Source organism: Polypterus senegalus, chromosome 7, assembly GCF_016835505.1.
Source record: "Polypterus senegalus isolate Bchr_013 chromosome 7, ASM1683550v1, whole genome shotgun sequence".
Lineage (NCBI taxonomy): Eukaryota > Metazoa > Chordata > Cladistia > Polypteriformes > Polypteridae > Polypterus > Polypterus senegalus.
In genome coordinates this window covers 139,451,066-139,472,226 of record NC_053160.1, presented here as the reverse complement: position 1 = coordinate 139,472,226, position 21,161 = coordinate 139,451,066, and the positions used below count along the sequence as shown (strand labels likewise).

Here is a 21,161-nt window from a genome sequence, read left to right as displayed (position 1 = left end):
CGACGCCGACCTGATTTGAACACTGCAGCGATTTCCATTTCATTTGCCGCAGCTTTAGCCTCACACAAGAGAACCTCCCACTGCTCGGGTCTCCTGACAGGTGTCATGGTTGCCTCCCCCTGGGGGTGACTCTGAGTACATGTTCACAAAGTATGCATGAACAAAATATATCAAATGGTTCAAGGGCTTCAATGTTATGATCTTTGACCTTTTTCTGAATCCTACTTGTCTATAAAAGATGTCTGTCTGCTCATCTGACTGCAGAAATCACCTCTCCCTATAAGAATGCCTTCAGTCTCTACTAACACCTCTTCTTTCTGGGTTTAAAATGTCAAATTTATACAAAACCAAAAAGCAAAGAACTTACAGTTTCACATACAGTTTAGTGTGAAATATCATCTATAATAATTTTAAAACTTTAAAGCACACAAAATAGAGCATAATAAAATCACATTTCTTGTTCTTTTATTGCACTTTGATCCAGCCTGTCATCGCTTTCAGTTTCATTGACTGGTTTAGTAGTCTGACAAACTAAAATGTAAAGAAAGATCCAGCAGATTACCGAGCATGCAGCTAAAGTAATTGGGGCTGACTTAGATGATTTGTAAAGTGTATGTCAGAGGTCAATGTTGACAAAATTGGAAATCATCTCAACTGATAACAGCAGACACCAATTACGAAAACTTATATTCAGTCTATTTAGGGAGGATAGTTGCTTTGAAATCCCACGCAAATCACTTTTGAAATTATTTTCTTCTCAGTGCCATATGCCTTTTTAATAAGGAATATTGGAGATAATAAAAACTTCCAGAAGTGTAGAATTTTTCATATGTCGTGTAAGCTTTGTAGATATAGACACACTGTTAGAAGTAGTAAACAAAAAATCTGCTTTTCAAATAATGCATATATTTTAGAGTTTTATGTTAAGTTTTAACCTATGTTGTCTCTGTTTGTTTTATTTCATTTCCATCTGTTATTGGATGCAACAGAGAAGGCAAGTTTCATGTTTTCTTCTGTAAACATGACTAAAAAAATCTTGGAACAGTTTAAAGTACATTAAATATAACAAAATAAAATCAAATTCCCCTACAAATGGTCCTACCCCTTCTTAAAATATGCAGACAATAAGCCCTACCAGAATTTCCATTCTAAGATATCACTGAACAGGACACAATAAAAAGGATACTGTTAAATTAACTCTTTAAAGTGCATATATGGGAGGTCTACCACCATATAGTCCCATGTACAATCTACATTTTTGACACTGTAGAATTAGTTAAGGATATAGTTATACTAGACATTAAGCCTGTTACAATAACGGGCGCTAGAACAGTAGTGTATAAACATTCGTAGGAACAGTCTATATTAAATGGCAAGGGACCTTGACCTCATTCTGTTTCTTGTCTTAATTTTTTTTGGTCAAAAATATTTTTGCAAGAAGCCTAAAGTAAAATAATAATAAAAATAAAATAGAAATGTATGTGACAATACAGTAAGTATAATTAATATTGCCTTAGTGTAAAACTTTGTAACTATCTGTAAGACACAATATCTGAAGAAGATATTTAGGTAAAATTTTCTATTTTTATACTTCATGAAATTTTTCTATACAATCTCATTATACTGTAGACAACATTTCTTGTAAATATTCTGTCTAAGTTTGGAAACAGTTTGCCTTGTTCATAAATCTCTACAACCTTGACAACAACATCTGGAAAACTTCTAACTCTTGATAATGCAACATATATCTGACCGTGGCCGAATACTGGTTCTGGCAAGTAAATACCAACTTTTTCTAAGGTTTGCTCTTCTGAGTCTTTCTCTTTTAGCAATTTTCTGATGATCATTTTCTTTTTCTTCAATCGATCTATTTGCTCGTACTATATTTTTCTTTGTCTTTCAGCCTTTGTTTTGTTGATGTTTACTTGTTGAGCTGACCGTTCTTCCAGGAGATGTTGCTTATGTAGGATTTGATTGTCTGTGTCTTTTGTCCAACTTGACGTGTCCTTTTTTTGGGTGGCATGTTGTTAGTAGATACGTCTGTAATATTTTCTCCTACAGTAATACTGGCTTGTATGTGGCTGTAATATGCATCACTGTATTGTGTGTCTTTAATTTTCTCTCGCAGTAATACTGGTTTGTATTTCCGTAAAATGCCTGTCATTTTCTCTGACAATAATACTGGCTTTGATGTCCGTAATATGACTTTAATTTTCTGTCACAACAGTGGGCAATCAGCAGTGTCCCCAGCAACTGATGTAATGTGTGGCGTGCTGCTTATAATCGTGCCTGTGGCATCTCCCCAGCAAGTACTGTGCAGTTCCCCAGCAAGTATTTTAATCTGTGGGGGCATGCAGCTGATTATTTTATGTGTGGCGTCTCCCCAGCAATGGATTTTATGTACGCGGCAGCAACTACCCAAGCACTCTCCTCAGCAATGGTGTCCTTTATATCTTATCATGCGCGTGGCAAGGCCATTCACTGTGCACCCAGCTTACAGTGTGTGTGCGTCCACGGTGCTGAGCGCATGGGCGGGGCAGGGTACGATGTGCGGCGCAGCCTGCACATGCGCACTTCACCAGAAGACACACACACACGGACACCTGGACGCACACAGGGGTTTTATTACAGAGGATTAAGCCATCTGAGAAGTTGATGTGATATGACTCATAAAGATACATGTACTCTTACCATGGCTTATAGCACATTGTACAATGCATTTCTTGCATATTCCTTTACAATTTTCTGACCCTTGTTATACAGACGTTATTTTAGTTTGTGTGTAAACTCTGTTCTGAGACAATTTACATTGATTTCCTTCTGAACAACAGCTCAAACACTAAAGTTACAAGTGAAGGCTTTGCTTTTAGCTGGTGAAGCATACTTATGAGAATGTGCAATAAGTGAATAGCCTCTATTTAAGATTATATCTCAGACTTAAAGATTAGCGTGCCTACTTGCTTGTCATTATAGAAGTCTTCCTAAGAGATAAGACAAGATCAAGGTAAAGGCCAAGTGAAAAGTTAAACTGTACACATTTACAGAAAGTAAATATTTGTAGGCACAGAGCCTATAAATAGTTTATTGCTACCGTGTTATCAGGTTTGTAAGATGCCATGCTTTACAACGTTACAGGCTGCAAAATTTACAAGCATCTGACAAGTGACAATACACAAAAATACTACTTTTTCTGGTGCTAAAACCAGTAATAAATCTAATTCCAAGATGCTGCTTATTGTCAGTTATCATCTGATGACAATGCCTTTTAGCGTCATTGTCTTGACAGAAATATGATATGTGAAACAGCAATGTCACATCACTTAGTGTGATTTAATCCAAGCAGCCTGTACCATTTTAATCAATCAAATTTGTCACTTTTTACTGTAATGATGTTCTGTTAGGTTCTCTCTGTTAGTGTGATGTATAAGCTCTATCTGAGAGCTGATTTACTGCAGCCGACTGTTAATGTACTATTGAAATAGCCCTCATTCCCCTTATCAGGATTCTATAAAATTGGATAATAAGCAGGGCAGCCTAGAAGCTATATACTTTTACTTTCATGTATCTTGCTGCCCTCCGTTCTCAGAAATCAAAGCTGCAGTGTAGCTTTTAAAATAGGTGGTATCTGGTTAACAAAAAAATAAAATGACATTCTCATGTTCTTAACAAGGACTACAACATGACATCTTCATTAAACACCTAATGCACATGTTCAGAATTTTCAGTAATATAACAAAAGTCAAGGTTAAAGAGGACATTTATACAACAATAAGGTCTTACCAGACACTTAACTGAGATCACTCAAATATTTTGTAGTCAAAATGGTTTTTTTTTTTATTAAATTGGTAGCATTATGTAATCTGCTCTTTTTTCAGAAATCAGAGTTCAAGACTTGTATTTTAATAAGCATGTATATTAATAATAAACATTTCATGTATTTAATAAGCAGCAACCTGGTTGAAGAAATACCATCTGCAGCTCAACTTGGCAAAGACAGACAGACCTTCTTGTTACTGGAGCTGCTCTGTCTACTCAGCACTCCATCTCTATTCAGCTTGTCCCGTTATCGCTAACACCCACCACATTTGTTGATAACCTTTAACTGGTGATCAATGATCAGATGTCTTCCATTGACCATGCTAAATTGGTCCTGCAGGTCAACTCTTGTGACACACGGGTGGCAGCTGAAGGGCTTGAAGGAAGGTAAATCCACACCAGACCAGGGAGTGGAGAAGTGAATTGATCCTGTATTGTTTTCCACTGCAGACCCATTATGGGAAATTCTGTCTGGCCTCCATGGCGTCACTTCCAGTCACGAGCCCTATGATGTAATTTCCGGTCATAATTACCTCACTTCCTTTGCCACACTTTAAAAACCCACCATCTCAACCTCACCAGTTAAGTCTGTTTTGGACTCGAAACTGTACACATCTGTAATAAAAATTCAGCCAGGAAAAATTATATGGGTGGCTACCCCAAATCTTTTTTGTGGCTCTTGACTCGTCTTCGACACTTTGTACAACAGTCGTAAGATCAAACAGTATGTGATGTAGTATGCAACACAACTACTGGTCCAGGCTTAGGTCTTCTTGTGTCTGGACTACTGCAACTCTCTGCTGGCAGATTATTCATAATGCAGTTGCACATGTGGTATTCAGCCAGTTGAAGCAGACACATGTCACTCCTCTTAGCAAATCATTGCATTGGCTCAATGTAGCGGCATGTATTAGTTTCAAATCCTTGATGCTTGCCTTAAGAGCAGTCAATGGGTCAGTATCTGTTGTCACACATGCGTGCTCAGGAAACAACTAAAGGGCTTGAGTACATGTAATTCCACGCCGGACTAGGGGGTGGTGAAGTGCACTAATTCTCCATCTCGATCTTTTGCAGACCATTCTAGGGAAATCCCGCCCGGCTCTGGGGCAGCCAACGAAGTCACTTCCGGTTCCGGCCCTGATGACATTTAAAGCTGCCATCTTGTGGATGATAAGGCAGCTCTGTTTAGGACTCAATTGTATACACTTGGCAATGTTTTTGCAACTGTTTTGCAGCTGGGAAAAATTATACGGGTGGCTGCTCCAAACCTTCGCAATGTCTAAAGGTCATTCTTGTTACTGTGGCGTAGTCATCAGGATGATAAAAGCCCAGAAGAGAATGGGGCCGAACCTGAATCATGACCAGGTGGGAGAGTACTGGGGCTGAGCTTCCGGGTGGGGATTTCATCTTGGATTTTGGAAAGAACTGGTGCAGACTCCGCTCGCTTTGTCTAATTCCGGCATGGAATTAAATGTACTCAAGCCCTTTAGTTGTCTCCTAAGCACGCATATGTGACACTATATAAATGGAGACAGCTGTGAGGTCCTGTGCTCCTTCTTGACAACTCAGGTCTATAGCAGTAGAGTGTTGTACCGTGTTAGCCATAGATTGATACAGGAGAAAGTAGGGTGAAATGACACCTTTTATTGGCAAATTAAACAGATTACAAATGCAAGCTTTCGATGCAGCTAAGGCCCCTTCATCAGACAAGATGTAACCAAACCTTTACACCTTGCCTAACTCAGGTCTAATAATGAAAGGCTTCAGGTGATTCCACCTCGGCATGGTTTCAGATCTCAGTTCGTATTCTTTTTATGTGTAGTTCCTAGCTGGTGGAACAAGCTCCTCACTTCATTCCTTTAGAAATTATGACTCCCTCATTTTGGTTAAAAAGCATTTGAAGACTGTCCTGTTTGCTAAATTAATTAAAACTGATATTAGATATTAGGTTTTTACAACCTAGAAATTGTAACTAGCTTGTATTTTGAGCTTTTCACTTGTGATGATCAATTTTGTAACCTTGTCTTGTAATGCTTGATTCCAAACAGTTCCCCAAACTTATGTCTACTCAATTATTTTGACACCTTTCATAAATTGCTTTGGATAAAAGAGTCTGCTAGAAAGTAAATGTAAATGTTTTTATTCTTAATTTAAGCAATTCACATACTGACATTTCACATTTTGCATAGAGCAGCATCCACTAACTTTCTGAACCTGCTTAGCTCAAATTTAAGGGTCTTGGGGGGGGTGGGGGTTGTAAAATTATGCACAATGCAAGCCATCTGTACATGAGGAGTCAGTCCATCAGGGGACATACACAACTACAAAAGTCTAATTTAGACTTGCCAATTAGCCTAATACATATTTCTTTGAGGTGTGATAGGCAAACTATATACACACACACAAAGAAAAAAGTGCATAAATATTGAGAGGCGGTGCAAACTTGATACAGACAGCAACTAGCAGAGCACTGATGTACTGTTCTTTTAGTAGTATACTCTAGTTCTTCTAAATCAGTGCTAAATTTAAGGGCAAAGTTTGAAATATATTACATGTTAAGTGAAATGTTCTTAAATGCAGTCATTTGGGGAAACAATATGCTATAAGAAAATAGCAATCTGAAAAGGGCAAGTTGTGAGCCAGACAGATGCAAACTAATAAGGACAAAGGAAGGCAAATGGGAAAAATTGTGAGTTAATGGGAATCTTTATGTTAAAAAAATGTACCAGAGGATGCCACATTATCTATCTTAACATCTCTTTCCTTCTGCGTGCAACTGGAACACTCATGTGGGATGCACTCCGGCAATGTCAGAGAGAGAGAGAGAGAGAGAATTTAACAGACACCTCATGAATGTCACTGTTCCTGTACTTTTTAAATGGATTACGTTAGCTTTAACTGCAATTACACTAAGTAGATCCCTATAATGGATTCATTCTTTTAGATTCATTTCATTCTTGTAGCCCTTAGTACTTGTAATGTGGTGGTTTACATTGATGCATTTAAGTGATATTTAATGGTTCATTGATGTCCAAGTGAAGGAAGTATTGTAAGCAATCAAAATTGAAAAACAGGACCTCCAGATACAGTTATCTGCCAGTTTATGGCCAACCAAGTTGAAACAATGTGTACTTGCAGCCAAGAGCCATACGAAAACAATAAGGTAATAATGTTCTAGAGATTGCCAAAACCAGCCACAGTAATATAAATGTTTCATTATTATTATTATTATTATTATTATTATTATTATTATTATTTTCCCAGTACTAATATGTTTTCTGACTCTTGGAGGGCTCTTTAAGGTTTGTTTTGATCAGTGTTGTTCCATGTGGCTAATTCTTAAGTAGCACCTTCCTTACCGGAATTTATCAGCTTTTATGGTCCCACACCCCAGTTTTACAATGACAATGTTTTCACTATATCACACATTTAATGAACATCTCAACTTGCTAGTCATAAACCTTCTTCTTGCCTAGTGGAAGACCCCATAATCTAACTAAGCTGAAGAACAGGCAGTGTACCTTTTATATTTTGATTCTTCTGGAATTGCCATATATTAACGAAGCATGTAGCAATTCCATTCACAACTGGTATTTTACCTCTTCCAAAGTTAAGTTGCTTGTATGCAGAGGATTGTTACTCAGTCACTTTGCTGGTTGAGTTGAAAGGCATTGCCGGTTGGCACTGCTGCGGTTCCTGGTCGTATGGCATGGAGATGTGGGTCAAGGTGGAAAGTTTCGCATGTGGACTTATTTCATGGAGTGATTATTGTATTTCTTATTTTGACAAAGTGATGTCTTTTTGACTTTGTTAAATGAAAAAAAAAATGATCACAAAATCAAAAAATCATGACTCAAAGCAGTTTTGCAACTAAATAATTAGTGACACGATCTGATCATTTTTATGATTTGAATTTATATATATTACAAATGTTCAGCTGTGCACTTAAATTAACGGACTGACTACAGTACAAATTTATTCACAGTGGACTAATTAGAAAATCAGGGGTTTTGAGCATAATGCCATTGTGTTCATTGATATGATGCTTTGCTAGGCAACTGTAAGGTAGCTGTGTGATAAAGAGGTTTCTGAAAGCACCATCTTTTTTTATAACATAACATTCAGGAACCTGCTTAATCCAAATTAAAGTTGTGTCGGCCAAAACCTATTCTGGGTGAAAGAGTATTGCTATCTGAATCGTTAACTCAAATCAGTGTTAAAAGAATCATGTAAATTGTTTCTTTGGTTCAAAAAAATACTGTGTGCACTTAAATGGAAGACATGAGGATAACATAAGTTTGTTTTTCAGGAAAACAAGTTAAATATAGAGGTTTTAATAAATGTATATGAATGCTGCAAGCACATTTTTTTCTCTCTCTGTAGAGCTTTGCCCCTGCCGTGTGTCATCCTTCCTTGATTGCATACCTTACCTTTTGCTCATTGAGTAACCCATCACAATAACAATAAAATCAACTGAGCTGAATACTGTACCTGAACTTAAATACTTATGCCATATTACTGATATTTAAAAAATTGACAAAATCATGTAAATATAAGTTTGAGTATACTACATGTATTCTTTCTTATATATCAATTGCAATAAAACATTATTTAGTTTTAGAGGTCTAAATATTTTATTATGCACCATTGTAGAAAATAATTGCAAAAAAATAGGAAGAGTTCAGGAGATGCTATATAGCAGTTTAGAAAATGAAAAAAATCTCAGAAGCATTTGCTAAAGTATTAAGAATACAAAATATATAAATAAATGGATAAATAAGAAGTCAGAAGCCCAGGGGATAAGAAAAACTGAGCAGCTGAAAATGATACAGCAATAGCAGAGGTATTAAATTAATATTTTAGATAGGGTTTTACCTGGGAGGATACAAACCACATGCCCACGGTAACAAGCAGTGCACAGCTTGGAAGAGTTCAGGGGAGAGCATGCATAGACGGTAAAAGAGCTAGAGGCTTTTCAAACAAATAGATCAGCAAACCTGCAAGAGGATGACCTGGGGGAATTACCTAAAATCATAAAACTAAAGATATGTAAAATTCAATACATATGGCTCGATGTGACTGAAATCTAGGTCAAATAAATCCCGGTTAAGAATTTTTTTAAAGGAACATTCACAGCGTTAGACTGGCTATAAAGAGGGCATAGTCAAAATAGACAGAGTCAGTAGCTTAAGAAACAAACTCTAGAATAATTTGTTGCTGGCCCCATTGCAGAAATTTGAGTGTGAATGTTTGGAGATGCAGGATGTACAGCATTTGATCCACCTTTAATAGTTAATGGGTAGAAAGTGAGCCCAGTGTTATGGTACAGTCATGGTTTCATCCCTTGCCCAAGTGTGTTCTCTTTCATTTACTCTTTATTTGTTTATTTGTGGATATTGTTATGGGTTAAGTTTTTGTTTGTTTTTCTTTATTCATTTTGCGTAAATTATTATTTATGTTATTATTTGCTCCTTTAGTTATGCTTCTTTTAATCTGTGGGATGCACTTCTTTACATTGCAGGTGGGAGAACAACCTCAGTGTTATTTAAGAATCCAACAGATGTAAGATAGCTGCTGTGGCATCGGTTAATATCTTTGCTCGTTGGCTATATCTTTCTTGGATTTTGATGTGCATATTTTAAGTTACATTTTTAATTCTTAGGTTTATAGATGTTATAGGTGTGCTATTTTTTATTTCCTGCACTCATTTGAGATTTCCAATGATGAAGATACATTTTTTTATGTTGGTTTTTGTTGTGAGTTGAGAGTACAGACATCATGTTAAGGTAATGGTTCTCAACCTGTGGGGTGGGCACCCCTAGGGGGGCGCGAAGTAACAAAAAGGGGGGAGCGAAGATGTGAAAAAAAGAAAACAAGAATCAAAAATATGAAACCAAAACAAATTAACTTAAACTACATTCTGATACTGGAACAATAAATATAGAGTTAGATAAATGTCGATAAAAGTTAAGTAGGTATAATAAAATATGCATCTACATTTCAAAAAAATGTTAGGGGGGCATGATTAAAGCTGTTATGAAAACTTGGGTCGCAAATACTTAAAGGTTGACAAACGCTGTGTTAAGGGCTATGAAACAAACTAAAGGCTCCAAAAAAGCCGGCCAATCTCCCTAGATATAGCCTTACCCAGAGCAACCAGCCCCCAGCTACTACCTGCAAGCTTTAGCTTTGGCTTTTAATGTTCAAAAACTCAAGGAAAGTCCCCAAATATACCAAAAATGTCTTTCAAGAGAGAGAGAAACCATAAAACCCTGGCTTGTTGAGAAAATCCAATAATGTAACGTTCAGAATTTAATAACTAGCAACAATAAAGAAAAAAAAAAGAAAAAATGCACAAAACAGAGTTACGTAAAAGGGAATCCAATCCAAAGTGATGAAGTCCCAACACATAATTTCAAGGCAAATCCAATAAACCAGAAATAACAAGATAAGTAATGTATACAAACAACTACGCATTACAACATTCAGCGAACCACTGCTGGGTCCCTCTCTCTGAGCTCAATATAAAGGCAGAGGGAGGACCCTGCAGCAATGACATGAGGGTGGCCCAACCTCTTGGGGTTCATAAAAAAGAAATGGCTGACAAAAATAATAAATGATAAGCAAACAGAAATAAAATAAAAACATAAGAAATAATTCTGAATTAATCATAATAATGACCAAGCAGAGATATGCATACATCAGGAAACAAATCCTCTCTGAAGTTTAACAGTTTTTTCATTTTGGCAGTTATTGATTAAGCTCAATAATAAATTGCATTGTTTGACAGTTTCTCAGGGGCACTGCAATTTGCTCATTCATTATATCTGTAACTACCCAGAAACATCATAGTGCATGACATCATCACAGTGATGCGATAAAAGGTCACCCTTGACAACCTTTCTCTACCTAAGACTGCAGATGTACCAAAACCCTTTGCAATTTTATAAACAACCTTTTTTGTTTTTGATCTCAGGGTTTCGAATATTTGCTAATTTTAGCTTCTGATGTTCTATTTTTTTCTAATTACCTAATTACACTCTTTACATACTTCCTGAGTGTGTCTTTTCTTCTGAACTTTTATTTCCTCAATGCTAGTTTTTCCCTTAGCAGAACAATGGCTTTCACTGACTACATGATTTAAGCGCTTGCACAACTTTTCAGTTATAATCCTATAACCCATACATCATTTACATACATGAACATGCAAATTAGGCCAAACAAATTAAAAAGTTAAATTAAATTAACAAAAAACCATGACATTAGAAGTCCATTAACAAAAAACAAACATAAGCCCAGTTGACAAAGGAGAGAGGAAAAAAAAACTCCAGCCAAGAGCACTCCTAGATAATATAAACCTCGGGAGGATTCTATGGTCAGCTAAAATGTACAAAGTCACAGTCAGTGTCAAACAAACACTTAGTTCTGGTGACCTAGACAAACTGGCCCACCCAAGGAGGGCAGTAAAATAAGAAAACAAAATCTTCGCAGCTCTATATTCCAAGACTCTCCCTATTTCTGTGTCACATCCCAGGGGCAGGAGTAGCAACAAAGTCAATCTGTGAATAGCAAGGAGATTACCCTTTAATTATAAATTAAAGTAGGCCCAAGCTCCCAGTAGGGTGTAAGAGAGGAAGCTTATCTGTTTTCTACCATATTGGAAGATTTATAACCTGTTAAAGATGACACTTATCATTCCTGTAGTGTCCAATGTATTAGATTGCCTAGACTATTATAACCTTGCATATCAAACAGAAAACAATCCACACCTACTGTAGTCCAGGCTTTCTTCCAATGTATACTGTATAGTATGTTACTTTTGCAAAAGATTAATTACAGAAGTCTTTCCAATAACAGATACATTAACAAATTCTTAACCAATAGTTATACTCTTTCTACCATATATACTAACGTATAACTCGAGTCTTGAAACCCAAAAAATCGATCATAAAATCAGACCCCAACTTATACACCTGTTTAAAATTGTGACACTTAATTTTTTTATATATATATTGAATTTTGTTGCAGCAGTACAGTTACCAATTTCTTTCACCACTTCAACAACTTTTAAATTAAAACCAGCTTCATATTTTCTTTTGATCAAATGCTCCATCGTGGATAAGGGATGCTCTTACGATCAAGGTGTATGAGGGTGTGAGATACAAAAAACAAAAAACAAGGCAAAGGTCGCTTCGGAATAGTTTGGGTATTACCGTGTGGTCACATAGGCACAACAAATAGAAAAAAGGGCAGTGTGCTCCGTGGTTACTCTCTCAGGTGGGCATTAGCATATAATAATCTCTTGGATCAATGGTGTGAGTTTTCTGCATTCAACTTATACGACCAACATTATAAAATACTAGAAATTATACAGTAAAATCAAGCCCCAACTTATCCGCGGCAGAACTTAAACACTAGTATATACGGTAGTTTCCTTATTCACCTTCCATTTACCACTACATTTTAATTTTCATTTCACTTGCTATAAGTGATGCCCATGACAATTTGCCTTTCACTTTTTGATGTACAAGGCCCAAGTAAGCACAGCATTCAAAAATTATTATATATCACTTCAATTGTCACTAGATAGCTTTCATATTTACCATGAGAAATGGGGAAAAATTGAAACTGTTGTTTTGTAATGTGCCATTGATATACTGAGTACACATATCAGAATTATTATTTATTTATTTTTGCATTTTAATGTTATGTAGTTTCATCCATTTTGGTGACTGCTTGACAAAATGCATTGCTTCTGACATCTTTAGACAGTGTGCCAAACCCTTTCATATTTGTTGGAATGGAAAGAGACTGGTAATAGTTTTTAGCAATTTGTGATAGAGGTAAATAAAATACTAGATTATGTTTGGATGACTGCAGAAATTCTGATACAAAAAGATCCTGCCTGTGTTAAACTGAGAATTTAGGTTTTAATGTTCTCAAGGTTACAGAGAAAAAAAGAATATTATACAAAATAAATTAATAACAGGATCTGACTTCCCTCTCTTTACCCTTCTTCCTCTGCTCCAGCTGAGAGGTGTACTAGAATAGTTATTTATGTTTAAAAAATGTAAGTAAATTTCAGATTTTCAATATGTGTTGACCAATGTAATCAAAAAATAGGAAAGAAAATGACACCCTTCATTCTACAGACTCTTCCCACTTTCATTCTATGAGAGGTTTGTGTAAGAGATATCCCAACTGAAATTGTGTGTCCCAATCACATACCGTTCTGGCATGTGGTTTGTTTACTTCCATCTTGATCAGCTAAAGTTTAACTCCATATGATTTGTAGATGTAGTTTAAGATATGACAAAGCTTTGCAAGAAAAATATAAATAGATTAAAAAGTCCTTCTCTCCAATATAAATGTACATTTATGTAGTGACCAGAGTTTTATTATTGTTATGAATATATATGAAACATTGTGAATCAAAAATAAGGGTTTATTTCAAAAGGCATTATTCAGAGCTAAAGTTAAACAATATGCTAAAGTGTGCTGTACACTTCAACTAATTCTTACTGTGGAGGCTGCTGAGATACTAGAAAGTCATTTTACATAATTAATAAAAGATTTAAGAGGGATGAATTGACTCAAGGGGGTTTCTTACTTGGTGCAATAGATCAACACTGTTTTGCCTACAGGGTTTGATCTCAGCTTCAACTTCAGTCAAATAAATAAGGGAATAATAAATTGAAATATGTTGAAAAATCAAATAAAAATATTTAGTTTGCCACAAAACACAATAAATCACAAGTTAATGTTCATTGTTACATGTACACATTACAGTGAGATGCATTTTTACCACCCACAGAAGAGTGGGAATAATACAACACAAATAAAAGACAAAGAATGCAACACCACATACCCAAACATCATCAGCTGATATATATATACAAGCAATGGAAATTTACAAGTATGGATACCCCTTGTGTTAGCACACACCATTACAGTGATACAATCTTTTTGCAGCTTAAATCTATGTGCTGATTTATCAGAAATCAAGGACAAAGTCTTTTGAGGAAGTACCTTCCAAATAAAGCCAGTCTTGTTGCAGTTATACATATAGTCTCTAACCAGACCTCAGTTAGCTATTTCCTTGCGGAGCTTCTCACAGTAATCAGACGTCACTGTACTTTCTGCACTCAGCTTTTCTCCTGCAATATCCAATTGTCTAATACAATGGTGGAATTTATATTTTTCCAACCATCCAGTGCTTGCTTTGAATGAATGATCCCCTTGGCATTGTTTTTGAAGAAACCACTGATACATGACAGTATTCAATAGTTCATTTTTAGCACGATTCATTGTTGTGCGATTTTTAACATTATTGTCAGTAGTTTCCATTTTCGACGCACGTCTTTTAATTTTGTTAGCATCACACTTCATTCCGTTCACTATTGTTCTTCCTACGCTGTAAACTGAAGCAATGCTTGAAGCACTTTCACTGTTTTGTAAACTTTTAATGACTTTAATTTTTTTGTTGTTAGTTCCATCACCACACGCTAACATTTATCAGCCATAACAATGTATAGCAGTTTAATTACAGTACAACAAAAGAGAAAAGCTACGAAATGCAATTATAACTGAAGGAACGTAACCTACACTGTGATGATTTCAAAATTTGACATGACATATGGTGCTGGGGAAGAACACTATGCACTAGCACAAGGGAGTCTTGTTCAAATATGCATAGTTCACAGGACATTAATAGATAGGCGCTGGCATACGCATTTTTTTTTAGTTTTTGACTGTGACGGTTAACAGAGACTGAAGGTTAATCGAGTAATGTATAATTGAGGTTTTACCATACAACTACAGTTTGGATGGGGAATCCCTTTCCTGTCATTCTTAATAATAAAGTGATTAATTTCTGCTTATACAAAATTGACTCTTACTAAAATTTTGGACATGTAGTTCCTGCTACTTCCCCACTTTTGTAAACAGTGCTCTTCTGTGCAGTATATGACAGATTTGAATGTCACAATCATTGGATAAGCTCACTAATAAACATTATAGCTAAACTGTTTCTCTGGTTACTAAATGTTCCTTCGTTTCAGTGACCAAAGATTCTTATCAATAGGAAATAAAATGAAACTGAACTTAAATAAACTTTAAACCAATTAGCTATAGATATACTGTACACGTGAAAACATTCAGACCATCCACTTGGCACATGAGCACTGACCAGTCATTGCTTGAATATTCTGGCAGGCAGGCAGGCACCTCTTGTATCTCCTCCTGCTTCCATCCTAATTATAGCTCCTGAGCAGGCAACATCCCACTAGGTTCCTCATAGAATCTACATTCTACTATTAAAGCATCCTTTACATGATTAAAGTATTTTATTTCATCATTTTTCAGAAGAAGTAGTTATTATTTACATCATAACTCCTACCATATTTTCGAGCAGCAATCAAATTCAGCAAATTGATCAAATAATAATATGATAAATCTACCACTTACCTGTAACCACAACTGAGTGAGTGGACCCACAAGAAAAAAACTTGACTCTCCCCAGTTTTTTAGATACAAATGCTCCCAGAAAGCCATCTTTAGCTTCATTGTCTGTTCTGTTTCCATGGCCGCACTGACCCAGTGCCCCGTTTCCCCAGCAAACCAGTTCTTCTTCCACAGATGTAATTTCTGCCAGCTTTAGAAATGGAGAAATATGGATTTTTAAAAATAGTGTCTTCAGTATTTTAATATTTAAACTTCCATTCTTGATTCATTAAATGTTTAGTAATTGGCAGGATTAATCCATTCATTCTGCTACTTCTATTATAGAATCACAAGCAGTTGGAGCCAACCTCAATAGCACTGGTAGGAAATCTGGATTTAAGGACATGTCCTTCTCTGACAGACTCAGAGAGTTAAACCTGTTTAGTCTTGAGCAGAGGAGACTGCTTGGAGACCTAATCCAGGTCTTGAAAATCCGTAAAGGTATTGATAAAGCAGATCCAGCAGAATTTTTTCAGCTTAAAGGTGAATTACATACTGAATGAAGGCCACCAGAGAAAGTTAAGGGGAAGTGCATTAAAGACTGAAGCCAGGAATATTTTTTTTAGACAACTTGTGGGAATCTGGAACAAACTGCCAAGACATATAGTTGAGGCAGAAACCTTGAACGCCTTTAAGAAGTATCTGAATGAGATACTGGGGCAGCTTAGCTATTAGCTCAACAAAAAGCTTGATGGACAGGATGGTTACCTCTCATTTGTCAAATTTCTTATGTCCATATGTAGGAAGCAAATCTCAATGGGATACCTGTCCATTGCAGTCTAGGCCCATATTCATTTGTTATATTGGGATAATTTAGACTCACCAATCAACCTAATACACACGTTTTTGAAATAAGGGGGTGAACTAGATTACACAGAGAGAGCACATGGACATACCGGGAGAATAGGCAAAATCCCCAATGACAGTTCACAGGGCAGGAGGATGCATCTGTAAGATATGATTCACTAACCACTGCACCACCTAACTATCCCTGACCAAGCTAATAAGCACTATTGTAAAGACACATTTACATGCAAGAAACGGTAAATGTTCCCAGGACAATTCTGGACATTTCCTGCAATATTCTGTGTTTAAGGGACCAGTATTAAATGTAGAAAATTATGCTTAAATAGTAATTGTAATAGTAGTAATGTTATAAGTCTAACTTCCATGGCTGTGTGAAAATTTGATTATGGGCTTGACAATAATGATGATTTTACAGTATGTGACCAATACAGCAATTTAATATCATAGACACAGAACAGTTTTTAAAAAATTGTCAGTTACTATTTGAAAAAATCTTACATTATCATGATTCTAAATTAAAATGTAATAATTACCTTGATATTTTCTTAAACAACCTGAACTAATATTTTTTCATGACTGTTTTAATAAAGTAGATGGAAATGCTAATAATGCCATCCATTTAATATTTACTGAAAAACCATTGCAATTTAGAGTTGTGGGGGACCACAATCAGTCTTAGTATCATCAAGAGCAAATCACCATTTAACCCTGGATGGTAAGCCAGTGCTAATTACACCATTCGTTCATTCATTTACTAGACTGCTTGCACACAATAGAAGATGGACAGTTTCTCTAAATGCAACTGACAACACACACTTGGATACAGAAGGCCCTGTCACAGTAATGTAAAGACCCATAAAGGAAACTGTATGCTTCTGATGGATAACTGTATTAATGGTGTATACCATGTCAACATCTTGTACATTTTTATGAAAAATATCTCTGTGTTTTACCATGAACCTGGAGTACCTTATGTACTAATGAGAGTCATTTTTGAAATGCCCTTTCAGTAATTAAAGGGTGACCCTGATAACACTGTATAGCTGTGCAATCAGATTTTAACCTAATAATTCCGCAAAGAAACTTCAAGTTGCACCAAAGGTCATAGAACACTTTCATTTCATGACAGTAATTTTACTGTTTTATTCCCAAAGAGGAAATATCTGAATTTTTGAAAGAGCAAACCAATATGTAATCTGTTATAAAACTATTCTAAATCAATAGCTAATTTCTTTGTATTGATTACTATTTAGATGTTTAAAAGATACCCTAAAGCAACAATATATGTTTATAGGTCTGTGTTTCCAATTGGCACTCATAAGTATTAAAATTATTGATTACAGACAAAGGATCTAAAATGTCAAACAGTTTATTAATCTTAATAAAGAATGTACTTTATCTCAACCATTTCGCCATAAAAGTAAAACAAACATGCTCTAACAATATTTTAAAACACTTGTTTTGTTACATTTAAAATACCTAAACCCTAATCTTTAAAAACTAAATATTCCTTCATAATAACAGTGGAAAATAAGTTGGATTTCATAGTAGAACAGTGGTTAGCTCTGTTGCCTCACAGTGTTCCTGCCCTGGCCCAGTTTTTCTTATGGTTTATCAGCCTGAGAACAGATGTGGTGGAATATTGGGTTATTGTTGCACGACATTTCGATGCTTCCAGTGTGGCCCTGAGAGGAATGTTTAAGTGGTCTCTTTTTAGAGTGAGTTTCCTTTAAGGGCTTCAGTTTCCTCCTTGTGCAATTGAAGTAGACTTATGGCACAAAGTAGTTATTTAGCTATTCAGTCAAAGATTTACCGTATATACTCGCATATAACTCGGGTCTTGAAACCCAAAAAATCAATAATAAAATCAGACCCCGACTTATACGCCCGTTCAAAAATGCACACTCAAATTTATTTATTTTTTTTACATCTTCTTGCTTCCTCCAATCTCGCACCCGTTTCTCAGACACATTGAATTTTGTTGCAGCAGCGCAGTTACCAATTTCTTTGGCCATGTCAACAACTTTTAATTCAAAACCAGCTTCATATTTTCTTCTGAGCGAATGCTCTATCGTAGATAAGGGATGGTCTTACAGATAAAGGTGTATGAAGGTGTGAGATACACAAAACACAAAACAGTGTAAGCGTCTCTTTGAATAGTTCGGATATTACCGTGTGGTCACGTTGGCACAATACATAGAAAAAAAGGGCAGTGTGCTCAGTGGTTACTCTTTCAGGTGGGTGTTAGCATATCATAATCTCTTGAATCAATAGAGTAAGTTTTCTGCATTCGACCGACATTATAAAATACTAGAAATTATACTGTAAAATCACAGCTGTGTTGAGGGTGTTATGTTTTGTCATTGTTTTACAATCACAATTCTTGTCTTACTATCTTGTATAGCAGTTATATGACCCTATTAAGTAAATTTGTAACTTTAAAGTTGTATGGTCTGTTTTCAGGTTCATCAAGTTGCTCATGAAAAATAAACATCCTAATAAGAAGAAATCATTTGGCATCTAAGGTGGTACAGTGGCTTAGCATTTCTTCCTCAAAGATCTGGAAGGTTAAGTGTAAATGTTTACACAGACTCCACAGATTTTATTCATTTGTTCCCCGGTACATCATTTCTTCCTTAAATATGATTGTGGTATGTTAATAAAGAGGGGAGTGAAAGTGCCCTGAAATGGACTGACAATCTGTTTAGAGCTGAATCCTGCCTTGTGCTCTGTACTATCATAATAGGCTCCTGACTACTGTTGCTTCTTCTTTTTCTACTACTACTAGTTTTACTTGAAACCACTTTTCAACTGTTACTGTCAGGTATGTGGTCTGTCTGTCTCTATTTATGCCTGTCTATTGCATCTTCTGCCCTCAGGCTCAACTCTTTGAAATCTCTTGTCACTGAGTTCACCCAAGTCTCTGTCTTCCTCTTGGACTTTTACTGTGTACAATGTTTCCAATCTACCTCTATACTGCAACTGAAAAAATTAATTAAATGGATTATTGAATTTAAGGGCCTTATTTCTTAACACTTGATCAGTACTACCCTAATTCAGTACTGACTTGATAAAAGCAAATTATAAAAAAGGTTATAGCCAAGCAAGAGAAATATGAGGGTAATATCAATGCAATTCATTTAAATAAACAGAAATAAGCATACGAATGCCCTATAATGAATTAACTAATGTTCATTAGCAGGCTGCTCTCTCCATTTCAGTTTTGCTGCACTGCCTTACACAAAACACTGAAATGGCATGTTAAAACAGAATATCCCCAGAACGTCCAGTGCTTTCATTTCTTCTTGGTGGATCTCCTCAACAGCTGTGGCATTGGTACCTTGGAGCTTTTTAATGACTGCAATGACTTCAACCACAGAAATGGACCCAACACCAGCTAATGCTTCCAGCAGTGCCTCCTCTAAACAGGGAGTAACCACTGAGTTTAGGAGTCCCTCATAGTGCTTCAGGAATATCCCTAATTGAGTTGATTGCTTCCCAACTTTTGTCAAGAACATTTTGGACAATGTCCCATCTAACATTCTTGAGTGGCTGAATGATTTTACAGAAATGGTTTGAAGCCATTCAACATTTATTCTCTACCACTGAATGAAATCCTCACACACACTCTGCTGCAAAATACACTCATGATGCCTGCTTTGTACATGTAAGTGAAATCCTAAGTTCAACCTGCTAATGTTGTGCATATGAACTTTTAAATGAATTTGAAAGCTTTTTTACGACTGGAATACCCTAACTTGTGGATGTTGCTACACAGGTATTGGATCTGTTGCTATATGCCACTTGATCTCTGTATTTGCAGAGTGTGTGTTTTACCTGCATATCTAGTGTTAAGTCAAACCTATTCAATGTGTCAGCAATATGTGTCTTATCTTCAGTTACATTTTTGATATTTACTGATAGAATAGCAAGGCACAGTCAAGTTTTGGTAAGTACCCAATTAAAACACCTACGTATAAATTGTAAATTTCCTGATTGTGGATGATGTTGTCCACTAAGCTTCATTAGGGCGTGATCTCCAGCTTGAACTGGAGCAATTAACAGCTAAATGTGAGACATTTGGTTTAAGAATCTGTAGTCTTTGCCCTGAATGGCTTATTTCCTGAAGAATACTTCAAAGTCTTGTTCACAAGTGAGGGAAAATGTGACCATGAGATTGACCAATAAATCAGTGCAGTGGTACTAGTTTTTCAGGTATTGTACCAGACCATGTTAGTGAATTAGGATTGATGTTCTCTTACCCTTAGGCACAGATTCTGTATAATAAAGTGCCTGAAATAAATTTCTTATGCAAGGTTGCTGGACTCACTCACTGTAATATGGTAAAGAGGTCAGCAACAGAGAAGGTTCTCAAAATAGAACTATTGCTTTGACTGATGCCAGGGATCCAGCTGAATAAGTCATTTGTATTTATATATTTCAGATGCCTCTGTGACCTCCTACCACAAAGAGTTACTAGTCACTGCCTACTAGAAGTTGCAGGCTGGAGGACATCTAGGCATCCCCCAAGCAGACCTGGAGAATATTGTGGAAAATAGTATGGCCTCATCTGTTCAGCTCGGAATGTTGTCACCATGGCCATCATGATGAAAAATAAATAAAAAGTGAAAAGATCAAGTGTGTAAAGTGAGGTATGAGAATGCAAATACTTCTTTTTCCTTATTTCATTTGCAGTTTTTAAACACCAGGGACCACTTTTATAGAAGAGCGTGAATGCACACGCCAAAAAAACAGGAAATATTTTTGCATATGTCAAAAAAAATTTCAGTTTTAAAAAAACCTGGCACAAAAACATTTCTATGCAATTTGCCCTTTATAATTTACAGTCACCTTGTAAATATGTGTTAGTGAACATATCTTAAACGCTGCCCTTAAACATCCATATATGGAGGATGCTAATCAACCTAATAATCTTGATGTTGCAGAAATTCATTGACTGGTAGAGCTGCCTCTCAGCTGATGCACTGAGATACCGTCACTTGCATTCAAGATTATCTGGCTGTGCTCTGTAACTG

At 36.1% G+C, this 21,161-nt stretch overlaps 1 protein-coding gene across 1 annotated transcript in view; it reads right to left on the bottom strand.

Moving 5' to 3' along the window:
- LOC120532880 (X-linked retinitis pigmentosa GTPase regulator-like) overlaps window positions 1–21,161 on the bottom strand; it is a 359,951-nt gene that overhangs the window by 316,269 nt on the left and 22,521 nt on the right. The window contains exon 2 of the mRNA XM_039759344.1: window positions 15,283–15,469. Coding sequence (XP_039615278.1) covers window positions 15,283–15,469 — 187 coding nt within the window. The remainder of the gene's footprint in view (window positions 1–15,282; window positions 15,470–21,161) is intronic.